General features: G+C 41.4%; 2 protein-coding genes across 2 annotated transcripts; one reads left to right on the top strand and one right to left on the bottom strand.

Moving 5' to 3' along the window:
- Positions 1–730: 730 nt before the first annotated feature.
- Lcch3 (Ligand-gated chloride channel homolog 3) lies at positions 731–5,723 on the bottom strand. Its single transcript, XM_064699948.1, has 8 exons — positions 5,536–5,723; positions 4,169–4,431; positions 3,691–3,862; positions 3,442–3,626; positions 3,198–3,355; positions 1,965–2,468; positions 1,123–1,344; positions 731–1,020 (listed from the first exon to the last, which is right to left on the bottom strand). The coding sequence occupies exons 2-8, from the start codon at positions 4,243–4,245 to the stop codon at positions 845–847; spliced, it is 1,494 nt and encodes a 497-aa protein (XP_064556018.1). The 5' UTR covers positions 4,246–4,431; positions 5,536–5,723; the 3' UTR covers positions 731–844.
- Positions 5,724–8,301: 2,578 nt separating this feature from the next.
- Positions 8,302–22,458, top strand: Lrp4 (LDL receptor related protein 4). The gene is made up of 13 exons (XM_064699946.1): positions 8,302–9,193; positions 10,222–11,768; positions 12,184–12,305; positions 12,366–12,557; positions 12,741–14,206; positions 14,769–14,984; positions 15,044–16,269; positions 16,585–16,976; positions 17,047–17,172; positions 17,243–17,360; positions 17,947–18,439; positions 18,501–18,658; positions 19,797–22,458. The coding sequence occupies exons 1-13, from the start codon at positions 9,142–9,144 to the stop codon at positions 19,932–19,934; spliced, it is 6,246 nt and encodes a 2,081-aa protein (XP_064556016.1). The 5' UTR covers positions 8,302–9,141; the 3' UTR covers positions 19,935–22,458.
- Positions 22,459–23,085: the final 627 nt, after the last annotated feature.

The raw sequence follows: 23,085 nt of genomic DNA, 5'->3' as shown, positions 1-23,085 counted from the left end.
AAAAAATATTATAGTTCCCAAATGGTTTACGCGCTGGCTTGTATAGTAACAGCTATTTGATAATAAATTTGTTGGACTGCAGAAAATTGTGTTTAATTAGTTAATTCAGCAAATAAGCTTCGTAGTCTAAACACAATATGATCTTAAGTATCCAAGCTATGATCTATTGAAGACATCTACCCAAGCACCCGTTTGTTGCCCGAATACAGTGAAATAAAAATGCAGTTTGTGTAAAATATGTAAACCATTTATATAACATTTCTAAGAAATATACAGTAAATGATCTCAATGATATTGTGAATATAATGAACAACAATGAAAAGCACTTGAAAGAACAAGAGGAAATTATTTCTCGACACATCGAGCTGGCTGTTTGCTTAATATTATGTAATTGGTTATGCCGACCAGCTCGAGTCCATATTTTGCCAAATGCATACCAATTCCTTGCACAATTTGGCTAAACTCGTACTTAATTTAATTGTGTACCTAAATTTTCAAATTACTGGGAGCACAATTACTGTGATTTATCTAATATGAATAGCAATACTTAACAATATACTCATATGTATGTATGTATGCATGTATATATATCGCATGTATATGTATATATGTATTTATGTTGCGGGCTTGTCATTCATTTATATAAATTGGTCAATGGCAATATATATATATATATATATATTTATATATACGCATTTATATATATATTTATATATATATATATATATATATATATATATATATCATATATATCATATATGTTTTATCAGTGGGAGGGCAGCAGGTGGTGGCCAGGGGCAATGATACTTGAGCAGGTATTTCTAAGACTTTCAGCCGCGACTACCTATTCTAATATGTAGAAGATCCAGTAGCCAAGATTGAAAGCACAAAAGCTAATCGGGAATATCAAGCGCGAATACTTGTCAATAATGTTAACATCTTTGATCTTTGGTAATGTCGCCCTAATGGCCGAGGCGCTCTTTTTAATTGCATGCATAACGCGTGGACGCGTTGAGATTCCTGTTAGAGAGCGAGAGAAGGAGAGATAGAGAGAGAGAGAGAGAGAGAGAGAGAGCGAGCATTAATATTGGAATAAATTTGAGGCCCATTTATCACACTTACCCCTTTGGCCGCGATGTCGGAGCTGACTGCGACCAGTGCCATAGTTGCGGGTAATACGAAAACTTGGCGGAAACTTGGCCAAGTCCATGGTCTCGGTGCCAATGGAGCCGAGGGTTACATTGTAGTTACCTTTGCGCAACGAAGGTATAGGACTCATGCGTACGTCCTGCAGCTCAATAATATCTTCTGTGGTTGAACACGTTTCGGACTTTTCCAATTTACCTGTTAACACATACGACAAATCGTGAGAAGTCAGCATTATCAAAGGCTTAAGGCAACAGCAACCATAATTCCAAAAAGCAGACTATGAGCTCATCTTTGAGATTCTGTGAATTAGTTTAATCAATGTATCTAAAATCACCTAGCTTTTGTTCATACTATAACACAATATTCAAGTTTCCTACCCAAAAAGACAAGAGACAAGGACTTAAAACCTACAAAACTTCTCCTATTGCCCGCGCAGATCGGGTTTCATTCTTATCATTAGTAACTTGCCGTAACTTCATGAAATCGATAAGAATCTTTATCAAAATTATGTTTTGATTACTGTTCGATTGACTTTTGGGAACCGGTTCAATTTAGGTGAAAGTAATTCGGTTCAAAACCGTTTTGCAGCCTTGGATTTTATCACAACATTCTAAGCAACAGGGATAAGCTGACGTGTGTAAAAGGTGGTGTTACTTTTTCTTAGTTTCTGATGTCTATCCTAAAATTTGGCTGGTCACACTTATTTGATAGCTCACACTTACAGAAAACAGTATGAACTCAACGTATAACATGTCTCTTTAGCTGCTTTTCAGGGAATTAATCTCGTTTACCTAATCTAGGATATTTAGTATTACCTATTTTATGTCGATCACAATCCTTCAGCTTTTTAATCTTCTTCTTGGCCCGCTTGCCCCAGTATGTATAATTGACTGCAGCGTATTCCAGGAGAGCCGCAAACACGAACACGAAGCACATCACCAAGTAGATGTCAATGGCCTTCACGTAGGAGATGCGGGGCAAGGAGCTGCGTACCCCTGTGCTGATCGTGGTCATGGTCAGCACCGTTGTGATTCCGAGAGCAACTCGTGCGCTCGTCGCCTCGTGGTTAATCCAGAATGATACCCAAGATAGCATCACGATCAGTATGCTGGGCAAGTATGTCTGGAACACAAAGTATCCAATATTGCGCTGTAACTTAAAGGAGAGCGACAGCCGCTGGTAGACTCCAGTGGCCAGCCGCTCCTTTCTATCGTTTGTCTCATAGCCAATGATCGTAAACTGTGGCAGTTCGGCGTCCTCCACGCCGCGTACCGGTGTTGGCTTCCAGTACATGACTACATCGCTGACCGTGTACCCGTCTAAAAAACAACAGTTTATTAAAATAGATTGCAATTAGTGGAATAATGTGACCATAGCTTGGTAGATTTAGCTAATCTGAATTTGAGGTTGTGTGAACAATGTGTGACATGAATGAAAATAAAACGAGTACAGGAAACTTAAAACTGAAAAGAAATGACCCGACGTTGCCCGGTTCTTCACATCGAACAGAGATATTTTCAAATGGAGCAAGATACCCGCCAATGCCTGGCTCAAATGAATAATGTTGAAATAAATTAAACCCGAAATTGTTTGTGTTATGTACTCAATTTACACGAAAATATACAAAGCAGCTCAAATTGCTAGCATGCCTCTATGTATTTGACTGGACAATTGACAAATGCTATTGGATTTGAACCAGCGACCTCCCGCTTGCGAGTCCTATGCATAGACAATTCAGCCAGCAATAATCTAATTTAGCAATAAATCGAATATATAATATACTTAATATATGATGGGAAATGCCTAGACACCAAATAGAATAGTTCGAACTTCAACTTATTGTGTGTGGATTAGACAAGAATGGCATGAGCTCTCTATCTGCAAATGAAATTAAAAATGAAGTTTAAACTGAAAGTAAAATGTAAGCTTAACGAACTCAGAGAGATGGATGGTAATGGTGTTGCGTAGGGTGATTGAGACAGAGAAGAAAAGCACTCCGGAATAGAGAAGCATAAATTGATGAACTATCTTTAAGCTACTGTACTTACAGCTCTCAATTTCAACGGTGCAGTTCTGCGAGTCTAGTGGGTAATAGTGCAAATCCATCATGCAGGCGAGTGTCGTGGTAAAGCGCATGCCATAGGTAACGGCGCCGTCGCCACCGAGGCGCACCAACTTATTGCGCTCAGTGACATCATGTAGGAAGCTATAACAGATATTAATATATTGTATACATATATAGATAGGTATGTTTATATGTAGGAGCTGTAGCCACCTGATCAACCGACTGACCTGTTCTTGTCGTTGGCAAAGAAAGTGTCTGGTACCCAGATCTTCTCGGCAAAGTCACCAGAGAGCGTCAGCACATCGTTGACCCCATCGTCGTCTGCATCGGAATCATAGTACGGTCCGTAGATGTTGAAAGCCAGGCGCTCGTCGCGCCAATACTGATTCAAATACATTGTTATAGTATAGTCCTGTATAAATATAAATGCCGTTTACTATATGATTAATGCAGTTTGTAGCAGTATTGAGCCTCACCATATTAACTTCTGAGATCGCATCAAAACTTGCTATAGTCAAATCCATGCCCACGTGTAATGGCTCGCCGCCAAAATTGGGCCGCAGCCGTATATCATATCCTTGCAATATCTTTGAAATCGTCTGGGTCACATTCTCTAAGCGGCCTGCGAGCATTTCTTTTCGCTTGCATCTGTGGAAGAAAAGCATATAAAAATACTTGTATTAAAAATATTTTTAATAATTGTGCACCTTCACAAGTTTTTGTACTAAGTATTAAATATAACTTATTGATTTATGGGCCACAAGCACAGTTATTGTCCCATTTGCTTATCTTTTTTCTTTGCTTGACGCTTACAATTCTCAACCTGTTAAAGCTTTGAAGGGGAGCAAAGTATTTACAATCCTAGAGTAGATAGCAGAGTCTGCTGATAATAGAACCAGGGGGTTCTAGAATTCGTCTTACAGACAATGTGTTAATCTTAACTCCATGACTTACCGTACTAATGATAGTTGGGCGCTCAGCACTAACAGCAGCAGGCTGTAACTTACGCCCAGGTGGCCAAAACTAGTCATATTGGCAGCGTTAACAGTTGCTGTTGCTATCTCACTGTAATTCTCAACTGGTTGGCATTGTTTCTGCTGGTATTTTCAGTTTGTTTCCGGATGGCATTGGCTTCCGTTCGGAGGTGAAACGCTTATTTCTACTTTTGATTAATTAGCGCAGCATTGTTTCAAGCGTTGATTTTATGATGCATATAACTATGTATATATATATACACAGATATTTTATTATTATGCTATATATATACTAAAAAAACACGCAAACACGTGTCATTGCAGTAAGCCACGTGAGTATGTATACAAAGGTCAATATGTCCTTTAATAATATCCCATTTATCTTATGGCTAATTGTTTGCAAGGCATGCGAACAATTTTTATCAGAAATGCGGTTGCAAAAGTTATTCACAAGCTTAAGCTGCCTATTTCTAATTATATATACACCACGATCAATTATTGTTTTGGCAATATAGCTATAGTTTTAAACATGGGAACATGTGAACACTCTCTAGCCTCAGATATATATCTTGTATACATTCCTGTAGCCTGCTGAAAACTCTAGAACGCGCACAAGCTACTTCAACGTTTCAATTTTTACCTAATGACATAAATATTGACTTCTATATCTGTCACATTCCTTGAATATGTTCGAAAATATGTTCGCAAGTATGCACGAGTACTTAAATATGTTTTCCCTAATAGCGTATTGTGAAAGCGTCTCATGGCTTTTTGCCACATACAATTTTTTGCTCGTTAATGTGGCCCTCATTATTGTTGCTTTACATATGTACATAAATGCATACATATACATACATAATATACATACATATGTAGGCATGTGTATGTATGTTTGTATGCACATACTTTTGTGCGTTTGCCTTTTGTGTAATTGACCCATTTTTGAAATGGCAGCTATAGCAAAAACAAAATGCTAACTATGCCGTACTCTGATTTTCTATTTTTGAGTACATATTTATAGGCGCACGTACACATACGCAACTGTAATAACTGTGTGGGCGTACGTGTGTGAACGTGTGCATTTCGGTTGACATTGTTCGCTTGCATCTGTGTTGCGTTTATTTCATATAATTATAATGCTTGAGTCTACAATTATCCCTGCCAAATGGGAAATGACGCTTTCACGCGAACACACACACACACAACACACACACACACACACACACACACACACACACACACACACACACACACACACACACACGCACACACACACATACGCAAACGCTTAAAATAGAATTTTTATAAACGAAGAAAATTATCAGGAACAGCAGAAATAAAACAAACACGAATCGGATGACACAGTAGCACGTCGCTCAAGTAACGGTATATCACGGACGGCCCTAAAACTCGATTCTCATTCACTTTTTCCCGCTCGTCCTATATCTAAATATGTATCTCTGTATCGCATCGCTGCGCGCAACGCGTGTCGTGGGCAGCGTTTGTGTGGAGCGGCTACCGTTGCTAGCTAACGAATGATTACTGTCAGTTACCGTTCGTCTTCGGCTGCTGCAACTCTTGCTCTAATTGATGTTGATGATGACGAGGATGGGGATGGGGATGATGATGAACATGCTTACGTGGGCCCACTCGGCAAAGTCCTGGGCCTGCGCATATTACATTCCGGCGACATTCCACTGCCGCCACACGCAACGCTTCATTCAGAATCACGAAATGCCAATGCTCATTTAGGGTTGTCGCCGTTTAGCAGTTGCCTAGCGCCACCTGGTGTGCAGAATACACACACCCATACCATATACATCCATAAGCAGCATGCGTTAAACGAAAGTGACAGCAAAACGTCAAGTATTTAAGCACTTCAGAACATCTATGACTTATTAGTATTGACAGCTTGTCATTTCGTTAAACATTTTTGATTGTAACATATATGAACAATGAAAGAGCATCAATTCAGCTATTTTTATGTATTGTGTGTATATTTCTATAGCCAAATACAGAAGAATAAGGAATAGATGCCTACATAAATATGCATACAAACATGCTTATACTTTTAATAATTTTTTTTTTTTTTGTTAAAATATGCATATATATGTGTGCTATATGCTTCTTCGATAAGTCATTTAATATTTTGTTTTTGCACATCAGCAGAAGAGCAGAAAGCGGGTAGGGGCAACGTAGGACTTAAATGACCGACCAACCCAATTGATTTGGGCTGCCAGCTGTTTTACATGGGTTGAGAGTGAAGCGTGCGCTCCCTGCATGAAACTCAATGACAAAAGCTCTGATGCTGGCCCAGGCCTTTGGGCTGCTGGCAAAAGCTGCTCATGGACCAAAGCGAGCTTTGGCAAAACAAAAACAAAATCAGAAAGCTTTGTAAGCACACGCAAGCATGAGACAAGGACGAGGCTACAGCAACAGCAGCGATTACAGTTACCATCCCATTGTTTTACGCAATCTGCGTGCGCGTGTCTGCATGTGTGGGAACAGTGAGCGCAAATGCTGTCAGTGTATTGGTGAGCTGCGCTCGCCCATTCAGAAAGCCCATTGAAAACGATTGTCTTCGCACTGTTTACGCTCAGCTATCATTAGGCGAAAGCTTTTCCATGCCCACACACTCTCACAGGAAAGCGCACACGCACACACAGATTGTGTGGGACAATCGGCTCAGCTGCGAATTGGGAGCAGAACGCCGACTGCTGCTGCGAATCTCTGGTTATTTCACATTTTTCGTAGTACGGAGCACGGAAGCAGACGTTCCAAGCATTGAGCTGACGCACGTACACCACGCTTCAACTACAACAGCAGCAACAACAGCGACAATAGCAACAACAACTACAACAAATTACATGAAACTTCAGCGAAAAATTGGCCAACAGTACAAATACAGGAATTTTTCCATTTAATTTTATTTTTTTATTTGTGTGCGTGCAATGCAAATGGAACGGATCAACAGAATCATTAGCTCAGAGCACATATGTACACACACATAATGTGCTAGGAAGTTGTGCGACGAAATCGACGACAACAACAACAACAACAGCAACAAAAGCAACAACAACATCAACAACGACAACGACTGTAGCTGCCTTTATAGGGCGAAGGGTATAAAGCAAAATAATTGCAAAATACGCGTAAAAATTAGTTAACTAAACGGCTTTAATCTAAAATACATAATATATATGTATCTACATACATTGTGCAGTGCGTAGATGTGAGTGAATGCGCATGCTCTACATAATATTTTATTTAGTGCAGCGAAAGCAAACATTAAATTGTGCTAAAATTCTATTAACAAAATAGAATAAAACATAGATATTTTCTGTTTTACTTGAAACAAAAACCAGATTCTGTTGGAGCGAATAGTTTGCAAGTATCCAAGAATCCGTGGGCCGTAGGTGATGCTGCTGTCCCTGTAGACGTTCAGAGTGGGTGTTTCCCACGCCGGAACATACACATACGCATCAAATACTAACACAAACAGACTCGCACACACACCCACATACACGCCCACACATACTCGCTCATAAAGTAGCTTCATCTAAGCAAGTGGGCACAGCATCAGCTAAAGGCCACAACAAATATCAATAGCTAATTAATGATTGACACACAAACTAGATAATACGATAATTACAAGCTTCATAATACGATTTGCATTGCTAAATCAAATATTGGTCAACCAATTGCTTGCGCCTCAAGGTATGCTGCAAAGCACTCGCAACAGGCATTTTTCCAAGAAGAGAAAATCAGGAAATACTGAAAATCGGGCCAATAATGAATGCCAATGATTGATGAATTTCTGGTTGCATAAAGTGTGCTTGTAACTTTGAACAAATGGCACACTAGAAGGGGCTGACGAATATGAAAAGCAATATGAAGGCAACTAACTATGCAAATCATATATGAACTTAAATCTAAGAAACAGTAAACCCAGTAAAGTTTTCGAAAATCTTAAGCTGTCGTTTCTGTAAAACTCTTAGATATGTATTATACATACCCATGCATATATGAATATTTGTACGTATTTGTATACTTGCGTATAGAAATTCAACAGCTTAGACTTTATAAATATTATAAATATGCAACGCTGCAACTAATTAGATATTATATATAGTATATAAGCATGTACTCAAAATGCATGCACATACACATACATGAGAAGAGATAATAAAAAGCGACGAAATCATGCTTATCGATTAGCAGCTTAAACACGTTCGACAGATCTCATCTATAGTCAAAAATAAAAAATAGCAAAAATAAAACTAAAAAGCGAAGCCGCAACAAAATGCAAACAGTTTCAACTGTGTAACAACAAATGTTTTAATCGAACAGAGTCCGAGGCATTAGAGCTAACAAATGATCTATGCAAATAGCGTTTACTTTAAAACGCCCAAAAACAATAGGAACAACAACAACCACAGCAACTACAAGAAGAACAACAACAACAACAGTGACAGTATTAACGATAGGAACAACAAAAACAACAATCGTGAAAAGTGAAGTGTGTACATATGTGTTGGCTTGCCAACGTATACCGATGTACATAACTATGTGTGCTTCTGTACATATGTATGTACATACGGTCTTGTGAATGTGACACCTACGCAACGCGAAGCGCATTAAAGTGCGAACAGCAGTAGCCGCCAACACAGCAGCCGCCCAACTCCAACCAAAGCACATCCCACGCACGCGCGATAATACCAATAAAACAAAAAGAGACAACAACAGACAGCCAAACAGCCGCAGCAGCCGCAGGAGCCGCAGCAGCCGCGGCAGCAGCAGCCGCAACAGTAGCTGTCGCAGCCGCCGAGGGAGCAGCAGCATCAGCAGTACATTTTAAAAAGCGCCAGTGTTGCGTGCGTGCGTGCGTGCGTGCCAGTGTGCCTGCGCGCCAGTGTGTGCGTGAGCGTGTGCGTACGTCCGTGCGCGTTGGCAATGTATTTGCTAGCCTTGCCGTTTTGCCCTTTGGTGTGCCTGCTATGCTTGTGTAAGTATCTTATCTCTGTCACGTACACGCACAGCACACACAAATACACACACACACACTATACACCCACACATACAGCTACTTACATTATACATGTACATTTGCGTACTTATCAATGAAAATTGGCATTAGCATTAGCATTAGAAAATTCTCTAGAGGTTTAGTACAAATTTTAAACGATTAGCCAACACTAAGGGCTGACAACAAGAATAAACATAGGTGGCAACCCTTTAAAAAGCTTTTAAGTACTTTGTAACGGACTAGAATTATATGCAACATTTTTTAATTAAATTCTCATATGCTAGATTCATCATCCATCTCCGAAGGGAGATTTCAATTGTCCACTTCCGTCTTATTTTCTTCCAATTAGCTTGACTTTCCTTTTCAGCTATATTTAGTATGTATGTATGTAGTACATATATATATATGTATGTATGTATACCACCTGTTAATTTATTAGCCCACGCATATACTTGTACATTCACGTATCTGCAGATTTTTCGCAACTGTGAATATAAAAATGCTAATTGATTTTCTAGAAATACAAATAGTAAACTAAATAAATATTATTGAAATATTTTAAAACTGTGTCTACCCCAAGACAAACAAAAGCCGAGGCATTGGGTCCAGACGAGAACCGAGCCGTCGAGCATTATTGCTGGTGCGCTTAGCATACCAAATAAATGGTTGATCCTTTTTTTATTCCTAATAAGAAATCGGTACCGAATGTTGAAAAACAGTTGAGAGTTATTGCACAATCTGAAATTTGCACTAAACTAGGTAGTCCAACCACTTGTCGCTTTCGAATTTTGCGTTCAAATTAAAAAGAAAAGTAATTTCCCCGAAAGCAAATGTCACAAGCTAAAGAATTTAGTTATGAGTAAGTGTATAGCATACTTTTTAGCGCATTTTAAGAAATACTCAAAAGTCGTCAAAGAAATCGTCTCCGCTCATCGATTTCGATATAAACAGTACACATACAAAAAAAATCTAATCACATATACATTTACATTACATAATCATTGCAGGTTTGGGATTTGGCAATTTGACGTACGGACTTGGCGATCAATATGAGCGTGGCATAAGCAACCGCGCTGGCGGTCCAGAAAATACCCAAGAGCGTCCACAGAACTGGTATCAATCGGCTCATCCACGATCAGCGAACGGAAATGGACACGGTGTGCATGAGGAAGAGTTAGCCGATGAGCTGCTGCATAAGGAAGATGACCACGACTATCTCACCGTATCCGACTATCCACCACATCAGGACCACGAGCATGAACACGAACATGAACACGAGCATGAACACGAGCATGATCATGAGCATGATCCTGAGCATGATCATGAACATGATCATGGGCTTGACCACATTGATGAACATTTGGAGGACAATGAGGATAGTGACAAATTGTATGGCCACGTGTTTACCAAGGAACCAATGATGCCCCACAAGCACAACGTCATGACTGGCTCAGGCACTACCAGCACTGGCGATACCCCAAAGTTCCGTAACGTGGGTGCACAGGGCGGACGGGGCGATATGTATGTGGTGCGCGAGTCGGATAGACAGTCGAATACACGGGGTCGCGATGGTTTCGTCGCCGGTGCCAGCAACAAGCAGAAGGGCTTTCGGCCATTCGCCAACCGGGTTGTTGTCCACGATGATCCCCGACAATTGGGCCAGGCCGGCGATGGCTTCAGCGCACCGCCGTCCACTGGCTGCCACAATAGCTGCGAAGAGTTGCAGTGGCAGTGCAGCAATTGTCAGTGCATCGAATCAATTGGACGTTGCAATCGCGAGGTGCAGTGCACCGATGGCTCCGACGAGTTCGATTGCGACAACATGGATGACATGATGTCCAAGCTGCAGAAGCAGTGCGAGCAGAGCGGGCTGCATGTCATGTGCCCGAAGACCTATCGCTGCATCAATAAGGATTGGCTCTGCGACGGTGACGATGACTGCGGCGATTACTCGGATGAGACGCACTGCGGCGCGCGAACCAACTGCACGGAGGATCAGTTTGAGTGCCAGAACGGCTTCTGCATTCCGCGGCAATGGCTATGCGATGGTGAAAACGATTGCAAGGATTTTTCGGACGAGGTGCACTGCAATCGCAGCAGCTGCACCGATGAGCATTTCACCTGCAACGATGGCTACTGCATTTCCTTGGCCTTTCGCTGTGACGGCGAACGCGACTGCGATGACAATTCGGACGAGTTGAAGTGCCCGGCCGTGATCAACAGCTGCCCGGAGGGTGAGTTCAAGTGCCGTGGTGGTCTCGGCGGGGCCGGTGGACCCAGCGGCCAATGCATATTGAATCGCTTTCGCTGCGATGGCGACAATGATTGTGGCGACTGGAGCGACGAGGAGAATTGCCAACAGAAGCCATCACAATGCACATCCGGCGAATACAAGTGTGCGGATGGCACGTGCATTCCCAAGCGCTGGAAGTGCGACAAGGAGCAGGACTGCGACGGCGGCGAGGATGAGAACGATTGCGGCAATATGAGTCCAGAGCATCCACCGACCTGCGGTCCCGACGAGTTCACCTGTCACAATGGCCGTTGTATTTTGGTAAGTTCAAATTTGGCTATCAAATTGCTCGATAGTCTTGTGAGCCGCATCACTGGATTGTTATCGATGACAACGATTTGGCACTCGGTCGTCATCGAAGGTTGCTGTTGGCGTTTCAATATCGCTAGTTCGTTATATGCTGATTCAGAGGGATCATTACATTTTTTACTCTGTTCACATCCTGAAATCGGGTATACTGCTTTTGTACAATGTTCGTGCCTTTTATTGTGGCAGGTTATGAGCCGATAGGAAATCGGTCCTTCAGTTGATAGGAGCGCGAGTTCGAACCCAGCAGAGGGAATATACTTATATTTAATTTTTTTCTCAATAATACTAGCGCTTTATTGGCTTCTTCGAGGAAGTCCTTAGAATCGAAATTGAATACATTTTGAATCTTAACATTTATTCCTTGCAGCGTACCTGGCTCTGCGATGGTTATCCGGATTGCTCATCAGCGGAAGACGAAGTGGACTGTCATTTGCTGTGCGATGCAGGCCAATTTCTCTGCCCGGCCAAGAAGAACATCACCAACCTAAAGTGAGCTCAAATCTATAACATGCATTCCACACAATGAAAAATGTCCAAATTGATTTGCAGAATTTGCGTACATCAGAAACATGTTTGCGATGGCCAAAACGATTGTCCACTCGGCGAGGATGAAGTCAACTGTCCCGTAGAGCAACAATGTCCCGAGCCCAGGCAGTGCGAGCAGCTGTGCATTAAATCGGCTCGAGGACGAGATGAATGCGCCTGTCGTTTGGGTTATCTCATGAATGCGAATAAGCGCAAGTAGGTGTTGCCTCTCTCTCTTTCTCTCTCTCTCTTTCTCTCTCTCTCTCTCGCTCTCTAAGCCCGACTCCAAGTATATGAATCCAAGTCTATCTGTCCGTCTATCAGTTTCGCAAACTGATCTCTATGCTTAAAAGCTATTTTAATAAAAAAGTAACCCGATCGTTTTTTTTCCTGGAACAGTTGCACGGACATCGACGAATGCCAATATCTGACAAGTCCCGTCTGCTCACAAAAGTGCCACAATACGCTGGGCTCGTTCGTGTGCTCCTGTGAGACGGGCTATATATTGCGGCCAGACTTACGTACCTGCAAGGCGCTGGGTGGGGCGATGACGCTGCTAGTGGCCAACCGATGGGATATACGGCGCGTGACGCTGAGCAACAATCGTTATATGGCCATAGTGAAGGGGCTGCACAATGCAATTGCCTTGGACTTTCATTATCGCAAGGGTCTTATGTTCTGGTCCGATGTCTCCACCGATGTGATCAAAATGGTATACATCAACGGAACACGGGTGCGCGATGTTATCAAGTGGGGATTGGAGTCGCCGGGAGGTATTGCCGTCGATTGGGTGCACGATCTTTTGTTTTGGACAGACTCGGGCACCCGGCGCGTTGAGGTCTCAAATTTTCAGGGTAATTTGCGTACGGTAATTGCTTCAAGCGATTTGGATAAGCCGCGTGCCATTGTCATACATCCGGGCGAGGCCCTGGCATTCTGGAGCGACTGGGGACCGAATCCGAAGATCGAACGCGCCCACATGGATGGTTCGCAGCGACAAGTGATTATATCGAAGGGTGTCACCTGGCCCAATGGCCTGGCCATCGATTATCCCAATAGCAAAATATATTGGGCCGATGCCAAGCAGCATGCCATCGAGTGCTCCAACCTGGATGGCAGCGAGCGCAACAAGGTGCTTAGCACACATCTACCTCATCCGTTTGCTCTAACCATCTTCGAGGATACCATGTACTGGACCGACTGGAACACAAAGACTGTCTCGGCCGCTAACAAGATAACCGGAAAAGGCTTCCGATCGGTGCACGAGAACTTTCACTTCCCCATGGACATACACGCCTACCACCCGGCGCGGCAGCCGGACTATCAGGATCGTTGCCAGAAGGACAGACGTGGCCTGCGCGGCGGCTGCTCCCATTTGTGTCTGCCCAACAAGACATCTCGCCGCTGCGGCTGCCCCATCGGGCTCTCGCTGAAGGACGACGGCAAGACCTGCAAGAGCGCGCCAGACAAGCTCGTGCTGGTTGCGCGGCGCAAGGACATTCGCCTGCGCCAGCTAAACAGCAAACCCTCCGGTCCGAACGAGATCGACATGATTGTGCCCCTCGATAATCTAAAGCATGCAGTTGCTCTGGACTGGTGCAGCGAAACCGATTTCATCTACTGGACCGACGTGGAGCGTAGCTCCATCAATAAGGCCCATCTAAATGGCAGCTATCAGCAGCGCGTCGTGCACTCGAATTTAGTCTCGCCCGTTGGCCTGGCACTGGACTGGATCACTGATAAACTGTACTGGACGGATCCCTCAACGAATCGCATCGAAGTGGCCACCACAAATGGCAAAATGCGCACGCTGCTTGTCTGGGAAAAATTGGATAAGCCGCGCGATATTGTTGTGAATCCAATAGGTAAGCACTATGGGGAACATATGACAAAAGTCACAAATATACAGTTTGACAGTAAACTGAATTTCAGAAAGTAACGATACTCTTTGGGTTATACAATTTGCACATAAATATATTAATATTACAAGTAGAGATGAGATCTTCTGTAGACAGTGCCAGCAGTGGGCTACAAGTTTCGAGGTTATTCCTAGTAAAGAAGGAGCCTGAAGCCATCCGTAGATGATGATGATTGATAATGGGAAGACCTAAGGCCTTTTCTAGAATTAGTCCGGAACAAACCTCAATAGTTTTTTCAGTTTAGGATTTATTAGCCATTGTCGGTTATCGGGTTCTTTTGTAGATAATATGCTAAGGTATTTTCTCCCATCCCACAAAAACTTGTATTATTCACTTCTCAAGTCACAATTAAGTTCCAGTGCCAAAGGGACTTTCTTTAAAAAGCAGTTTGAGAGTCACTGTTGACTTGATAAAAGATTTCAAGAAACTTAGGAACCATCCCCAGTTTTGGTAGTCTTAGCTTGGGAACAGCTTATGGCGCATTTTAATTTGGCTCTCTTTGAAATAGATGGTCTTATGTTCTGGTCGGACTGGGGTGAGGAGGCAATGATTGAGCGAGCCAATATGGACGGTGCCAGTCGTGTCATCATAGCGTCTAAGAAACTCATTTGGCCCAATGGGCTCGCCATCGATTATGATCAGCACAAACTGTACTTTGTCGACGGCGGCACCAAGACCCTGGAGAACATGAACTTTGATGGCAGCAGCCGTAAGGTTATAATCAGTAAGTAGCGAAACCCTATTCCAGTTTCAAATGAACCGCATTAATGGCTTGCCATGCAGATGGACTGGGCCATCCCTTTGGACTGGATGTGAGCGGTGGTCGTGTGTACTGGACCGATTGGGATACCAAATCGGCGATGAGTGCCGATAAAATGACGGGCAAGAGCGTCGCCACGGTTATCGCGAACACCAGTGACCTAATGGATATACGGGTCTTCCATCGGATGCGCAGGCGCGTTTACAACGCATGTGACAAGCAGAATGGCGGCTGTTCCCACCTTTGTCTCCTGAATCCAACTAGCTTCACGTGCGCCTGTGCCGTTGGGGTGCAGCTTAGGGAAGACGGTCGTACGTGCTCGGAGGGGCCTTCTAAATACATTCTCTTTGCCCATCGCATCGATATCAGGCAAATCTCGTTAGACTTTGACCATCTAATCGATGTGGTACTCCCGTTGCCGCCGATATCCAATGCAGTTGCTCTCGATGTTGACCAGAAGACGGGCTATATTTTCTGGTCAGACACCATTGAGAATGTCATCATGAGCTCCAGTCCCGATGGCTTGCATGTACATAAGGTGATCGGCGAAAGCCTAGAGAATCCGGACGGACTGGTTGTCGACTCCATTGGGCGCACTATCTATTGGGCTGACGCAGGTCGTCACACAATTGAAGTGGCCACCCTTGAGGGCAACCATCGACATGTCATTGCGTATAAGGATCTGGAGTCACCGCGTGGCTTGGCCCTCGACTATGAGGCGGGTCTACTCTTTTGGACCGACTGGGGACACTATAGGAAGATCGAGCGTTCACACCTGGACGGCAACGAGCGCTCTCGCATTGTCACCGCCAATCTGGGCTGGCCGAACGGCCTCTCACTGGATTTGAAGAGCAAACGCATCTACTGGGTGGATGCGCGCCTAAAGACCATAGATTCATGTGACTACACGGGCAACCAGCGCAAGTTGATCATGTCATCCCTTCACCATCCCTATGCACTGGCACTCACCGATGACTTTATCTATTGGACCGACTGGAAGTCCAAGGCCCTGCACATGGCTGACCGACGCAACACAAGCGCCAAGCGCGACGTAATGACCAACATTGATGGGTTAATGGACATTAAAGTGATTGTTAAGCATCAACTGATGACGGAGAATGTTTGCGGTCACAACAATGGCGGCTGCTCGCATCTCTGCCTGCGTAATCCTGCAGGCTTTACATGCCAGTGCCCCACTGGACTCAGGTTGCGGGAGAATAGTACAACGGAATGCCAAAATTTGCCAGACGTAAGTTATATCTACATATGTAAAATAGGTTGCCCTGACTGACTGACTAACTAACTTATTGGTGATCAAAGCACAGCCCGCACTGTAGATCTTCGAAGCTGAAACAAATTTTCACAAAGATCTTTGAAAGCGACTTTGAAGCCAATCGAACGTTGAACAAAAATGTTCCTAGAACCAGTTTCCCAAAATTGTGCCAAGTTGCGAGTGGAATTTTTCAAAGCCCCACCAATTAGTCAGTCAGTCAATCATTAAGGATATATATAAATATATTTTTTTGCCGGGACATGGATTAAGTTCTATACCTCTTCCATGCAGGATTATCTACTGATTGCGCTGCGCTCAGGCATTGGCATGATCTCTTTGAATAGTGGAGACTACATGGACGTGGTGTTGCCTATCAATGGCGTTCATGGAGCTGTTGTCCTGGACTATCACTATCGCAACAATTGGCTCTTCTTCGCTGATGTCAATCTGGACGTCATCCGGCGCGTGAATCTGCTTAACTTCACCGACAGCAAAGTGGTGGTCAGCACCGAGCTGCTGACACCAAATGGCATTGCAGTTGACTGGGTTGCCGATAATCTCTACTGGTCGGACACGGATCGCAAGCTGATTGAAGTGGCGCGCCTCGATGGCAGCTGCCGCAAGAAGCTCATCACAGACGATTTGGGCGATCCGCGCTCTCTTATCGTGCATCCCTCCAAGGCGTATGTGACAGTCAGCTGTGAATCCGTTATTGTTAAAGCTCATATATTTTTATTTCTCCCGCAACTGCAGCTATCTCTTCTGGTCGGACTGGAACTCACCGTCGAAAATCGAACGCAGTATTTTGGATGGCTCAAATCGCACAGCGATTGTGACATCTGGCATTGGTTTTCCCACGGGCCTAACCATCGATTTTACGTAAGTTCCATGGCATGGGTGCAGTCCCATAAAGTTCATGACTTATTGACAACTTGATGACCTCCTACAGCAATCGACGTTTGCTTTGGGCCGATGCGCTGGAGGACAATATTGGCCAGGTTGATTTCAATGGAAAACGCCGTCAGACTATTGTGCCGTATGCCCCACACCCATTCGGCCTGACCATGGTAAGCTAGCGAATTTTCCCTTCCAACTCTTTTTTATAAGCCGAATCCACTGAATAAGTGCTTAAAGGGTATCTTCTGTGAAAATTTATGCAATAAACAGGAAGGCATTAGGACGACTTGCGGAATCGATCCAGTCACGTCCCCCTGTTCTGGTTTAAAATTTGAAATTCATGTTCTTGTTATCTCCTCTCACTTTCATTATATGGATAAAATTGATTTTTAGACTTTGTTTTGCAATCAGAACTTGAATATTATCAAATCTAGATATACTAAATTTGGTATGTAGGTTGTCGGAAACAGATTAAAAATATGCCAATTTTTGGAGATTGGAAAAGTAACTCATATACAAAGGAAAAGCTCTGCGCCTTAGCATATACACAGCTATGCCATATTGAAGCGCTAAAAATTCCATAAAAGTCGGACTTTAAGCACCGAAGTTTATCACGAACGTATTTCCCATAGCGTGGTGCTAAGAAGAAGCACAACAGCGACTGTGTTAGAGAGAGGCTAAATTATTTGCAACGGCAACCTGCCGTTGGATTCAAAAACACTCCAATTGTTCTCACATAAACATGCATCCTTTCAGTTCGAGAACAACATATACTGGACCGATTGGTACAACAAGTCCGTGTACCGCTCACAGCGGGTACCACGCATGGGCTATAGCTATCCATTCGAGGTGCGCGATGCTCTGAGCGGTGCGCTGGACATACGCGCCGTCTCGCTACAGCGTCAGGCAAAGAGCTGGAATCAGTGCGCCCAGGATAATGGCGGCTGTTCCCATCTGTGCTTCTACCGTGCCGTCGATTATGTGTGCGCCTGTCCGGATCGAATGGAGAGCGATGGACGCGCATGTTCTACCGCGCCCAAAGAGATGGTCCAGGCACGTCTCGAGAGCGATCAACCCGATTACTCGGACGAGCTGACAGATGACACCGGATCAACTGAGAACCAGAATAACAATAACCAGCTCGACGATGACATCAAGAACAAGGAGAACAGCGAGCGCGAGTTCTTTGTGCTTGTCGCGCTCGGCGTTGTCATTGTGATGGTTATCATCATAATGCTCGTCATATTCAGTAGGTCTCCCATTGCTTTTCGTCTATTGATCACACATTAATACCCCGCTTCACTTACCAGTGCTCGCTTTTAATACAAATCGCAAAAAGGCGAAGCGCAACTCACGAGGATCCAGCCGCTCAGTATTGACCTTCTCCAATCCTAACTATAACGTGGACGGCACACCTATGGAGCCAAAAACAAACATCTGGAAACGTTTCAAATACGACAAATCGCACGTAAGTTGTTTTTGTGATTGTTCAATTGTTCTTATGACAAGAAGCGTACCGGTACGAGCTCAAAATTCCATTACATTTATCCCTATGAACCGAACCTTAAACGAAACCTATCCTGCTTATGCCAAATGCTCGAATTTCTACATATACATATGTGCACACATACATTCACTTACGCTCGCTCCCTTTCGAGCTCTATTTATAGAATTGCAATTACCATTATAATGCATGCTGTGTTTAATTTTTCCTCAAACAAATCCGAATGTTTGTATGAGGCAATAGCCGTACTTTGTTCGGTTGATGGGGACGCGAGTTCGAATCCAGCAGAGGAAATTATTCTATTTTTCTGCATCAGTAAATTTGATATTAAACCAAAGCCAACGAGTATGTACTATAAAAAACATAAATATGTATGAGTTTTCAGTTAATGTGATCGATGTTCTTATCTTAATTATACCCCAAACCCATTGAAAAAGGGGAAATTGTATAATAAGTCATTCTATGGCGCGCACAGATGGGATTTGCTTCAAAACATCGTTAGCTTGCGTCAACATCCGTGCTTGGGTTTTTTATATAAGAAATGTTAGGGTAATTCCTACACACTTGAATCAAGTAGAACCGGTTACAAAAGTTGGGTCAGACCGGTAATGCTTGATTCAAGTATGAAAATCTTATTTCAACTATGACTTTTTAAGTACAAAAAACTTGAATCAAGCTTTCCTTCTTAGTTTTTTCAGCTCAATTAAGCTGATTCTAAAAAAGGAATCAAGTTTTAATGACTCTTAGAATAAGAGCAAAATATCCTCAATTTAAGACAACCAATACTTAAATAATCCCCATTTTCCCCTTAAAAGACTTATTAGTCTTAATATATTCAAATTTTGAGCTTGAAATAAGCTCATAATAATCTTGATCCAAGAGCTGAATATTGTTTGTAAATAAAAACTTCTAAGGGAAACCCAGGATTAACTTGGCCTGAAATCATAACAGTTATCTTACAAATATATAGAGATTTTGATTTTTGATGCGCCAAAATTAGATTTCGTGGATGGGAAAAGTTTGGTTCGAACCGTAAACCTCCTCGTGTTTTCTTCCATATTATACATAATGCATATATATATTTGTTTAATACGTGTTTCAGGAACGCACCGGAGTGTACGAGGAGCGCAGTCTAACCACTGAAACTGCCTCGTCCAGCCTGTTTGTGCCAACGCCATCTCCGATGGCGTCGCCGTCAACAAAGGCTATGCAACTGACAACGCTCTCGACTATCACATAAACTGAAAAGACGTTACATAACTCAGAGAAACATTAAAAAAAAAAAAACACACGTCCCTACATAATTACTAATACCATTTTGTTACTATGAGAATGAGAATGAATATGATGATGATGATGATGATGGTGATGGTGATGAAGCTGATTGATGATGATGTATGTATAGAGCTGAGGAACTGATCTGCTCAGATTCTTTGGTTATTATTGGGTTAGGTGTTATGCCTTGGAAAAGGCATGTATAAGTAAATACTTATAAATTATCTGCCTAACTGGCTGTGTAATATTATTGAAGCTAAGTAAAGACATAAGGCCTGTTACAGACGTCGATTTTGATATATACCCATATTCAGTTCTATTTTGAGAGTCAGCTATTTATGCCGTGATTATACTTGCCCAAAACCAAATATAGATGATATGTATGTATGTATGGTAGTCGAAGTCCTTTCAGTACCAGTATATTATATGTTAGAGCATGATATATATTTCGATTGATACTATATGCACTTATTTGTACCTATATCTCTATCTGTAATGCATACATAACCTAACAAAAAGTGTGTACACACTCACATCTGTAAATATACTGAACGGAAAGAAGTTTTTTTTTGTTAAGAATAATATACAAGTAGGTCATACAGCCTAATGGGACCGAGTTTTGTAGGGCAACAAGAAAAGAAGAGAACAGCTAGTGTGTGAATGGAGCAGAGCTATAGAACAAAAGGTGTTTCAGTATAATACTTTATTTAGTGGTTCCTCCTTTATTTTTAACATTCCAAATGAAAATTAAGTAAATTTCAGTTTAAAATAATATTAAAAAAAACAGCAAGTACACGGTTTTCTTTGGCTAACATGTGCTGCTATCCCGCTCTAAGCCATGTAATTTCATAGTTAGCCCAGATACAAAAACTTAAACTATACTCAAGTGTGAACTTTCAAAGATTTACATTGTTTGCCTGTAGTTTTTATTATTTTTCATTCGTTTCCAATACTGGTTAAACTGGATTCGTATATAAAATCGACAGATTGAGAGGCGGGTGGGAATTTGTATAAAATGAAATTTTGCAACACAGTTGCAATAATGAATTGTAAATGTTAGTAGTACGCAAGCAAGTATTATCACGTTATAAATGTGACTTAAATCGTTAAAAATCGTCTGGGCAACAAATTGTAATATAATTCTCACTTTGGTTTGCTTATACTTATAATATAAAAATAAATCTGTAGATACACAAATATATCTACAAATAATTGCTTTATGTTTAAGGCCTTTCATTCGCCATTCGATTGATTTGGAAATGTATTATTTGTATGCGCCTTCATAAAATGATTAGAGTTCAAAAACATTTTTGTCTCGTATAGTTTGTATTTATTCAGTTTTAACTCCCTGTGAGTTTTGGCCGACCGATTCACCGTGCAATAATGACAAAATTTCACCCATAGCTAAACCACACAAATTGGCAGAGAGTAAACTAGTACAAATTTGTGTACATATACTTATGACAGTCAGTGTTGCCAATGCAAATGAAAAAGTCAACATAATGTAATATTTTTAACAAAAGATTGCCTTTACGAAAACTACAAGAAAATCAAAAATTACAACTGATTTAAAAAAACAAATACACTTTCGAATGTTTATATTTTACTGTTAACATTTTATGTGAATTCTGCTGGCACTAATATTTCTATTTTTAGTATTCTGAATACAAAAATATGAAAATGGCGACACTGAAACTATGAGCAAACAAAAAAACAAAAACAAAAAACAAAAGCAAAAAACAAAAGCAAAAAACAAAAACAAAAAAAAACTCAACAAAATACTATACAAACTGGTTTTAATCTTCCATTGTTAATGCATATGGAATTTTTCAACACTAGCAATCGCGATTTTATCAAATTCAGCGAAAGTGGAATTGATTGGTGTTTCGGAAATCAAAAAAATAAGTAAATAAAGATATAAAATAAATAAATAAAGTTAAATACAAAAAAGAATTAAAGGAAAACCAAAACCAAAAAAGAAAATTTTTCGATTTGCACAGCTTTGATTGTTAGTCTTAGTAATTACTGGTTTAAATCTTACGTATGCGTAAATATATGTATATATATAATATATAAACACAGAAACAAAACCAAAAAAAAATTAAAAACAAAAAAAAGTTATAGTTTCTGTTTGTATTGATGACATTATAAAAACCGTTGCGTTGAAGCTGCACTGAAAACTAAATATGTATGTATTGTATGTATTACAAAAAAATGAAAGAATTGTCATCGCAACGAGATCTGTCAAAGAAAAAAAAACGACACTAAAGAAACTGTTTTTTGTTTATATTTTATTTGTTTTTTATTGATATGCAGAATTCATAAATATAGAAACATGAACATATGATGTATGTAAATCGACGAATGTGTCAATTTGTAAAATAATTTAACCAAACCTTATCGCACATTTGGGACAGGTCGAGTGCTCAATAAAAATAAAACATAAAAAGGAGTTGATATTATTAAAATATATCTATTTATTAAAAACATTTCTGTAATCAATGTATTTAATACCCATGGGTCCGTCATCTCTACATAATGGTTCCTTCAACTCTGAAAGGGTTTTTAGTACCCTGGAAATATTTGGGGAAAACTCAATCTTACATATCCAGCATCTAGCTTATTTGACATTTTGTTTTTGTGAACAACTGCACGGAGAAAAATATAATTTCCAAAACATATATGCCTAAAGATTTTTGATTTTTTTTGTAGATTTGTTGTTGTTGTTGATTTGTATACAGACCTGCGCAAAATCTTTTCCAGAAATCGCACATCGACTAAATTAAATAAAACATTCACAGTAATAATTTAAAGAATGGGAAAATTGCTTTCGTTAACGGAGTCTTGCGATGGCGCTGAGTCATTCAAATGTCGATTTCGTGCTAATATCGATAATTGTTTTGCTTTGAATGTTGAGTAAAATCGCTTGTCAGTTAAATAAACAAATCGATATTTTGTGGCGGGCAATCGGCGGGCTATATACCTTCAAGCTAAAAATTGGCGGTCTTTTAAATATTTGTTGATGCAAGTAGCGCATATTTCATTCAAGTACCAAGTCATAAACCCACGCATACCTCTATATATATGTGCTCTTTGGTAGTATAACGAACGTTTTT

The sequence above is a fragment of the Drosophila montana genome, unplaced genomic scaffold (genome assembly GCF_035044405.1).
Source record: "Drosophila montana isolate Dmon_TW-CO22-7 unplaced genomic scaffold, ASM3504440v1 contig_1624_1, whole genome shotgun sequence".
In the NCBI taxonomy this organism is placed as follows: Eukaryota; Metazoa; Arthropoda; class Insecta; order Diptera; family Drosophilidae; genus Drosophila; species Drosophila montana.
This window is presented reverse-complemented; position numbering and strand designations above follow the sequence as displayed.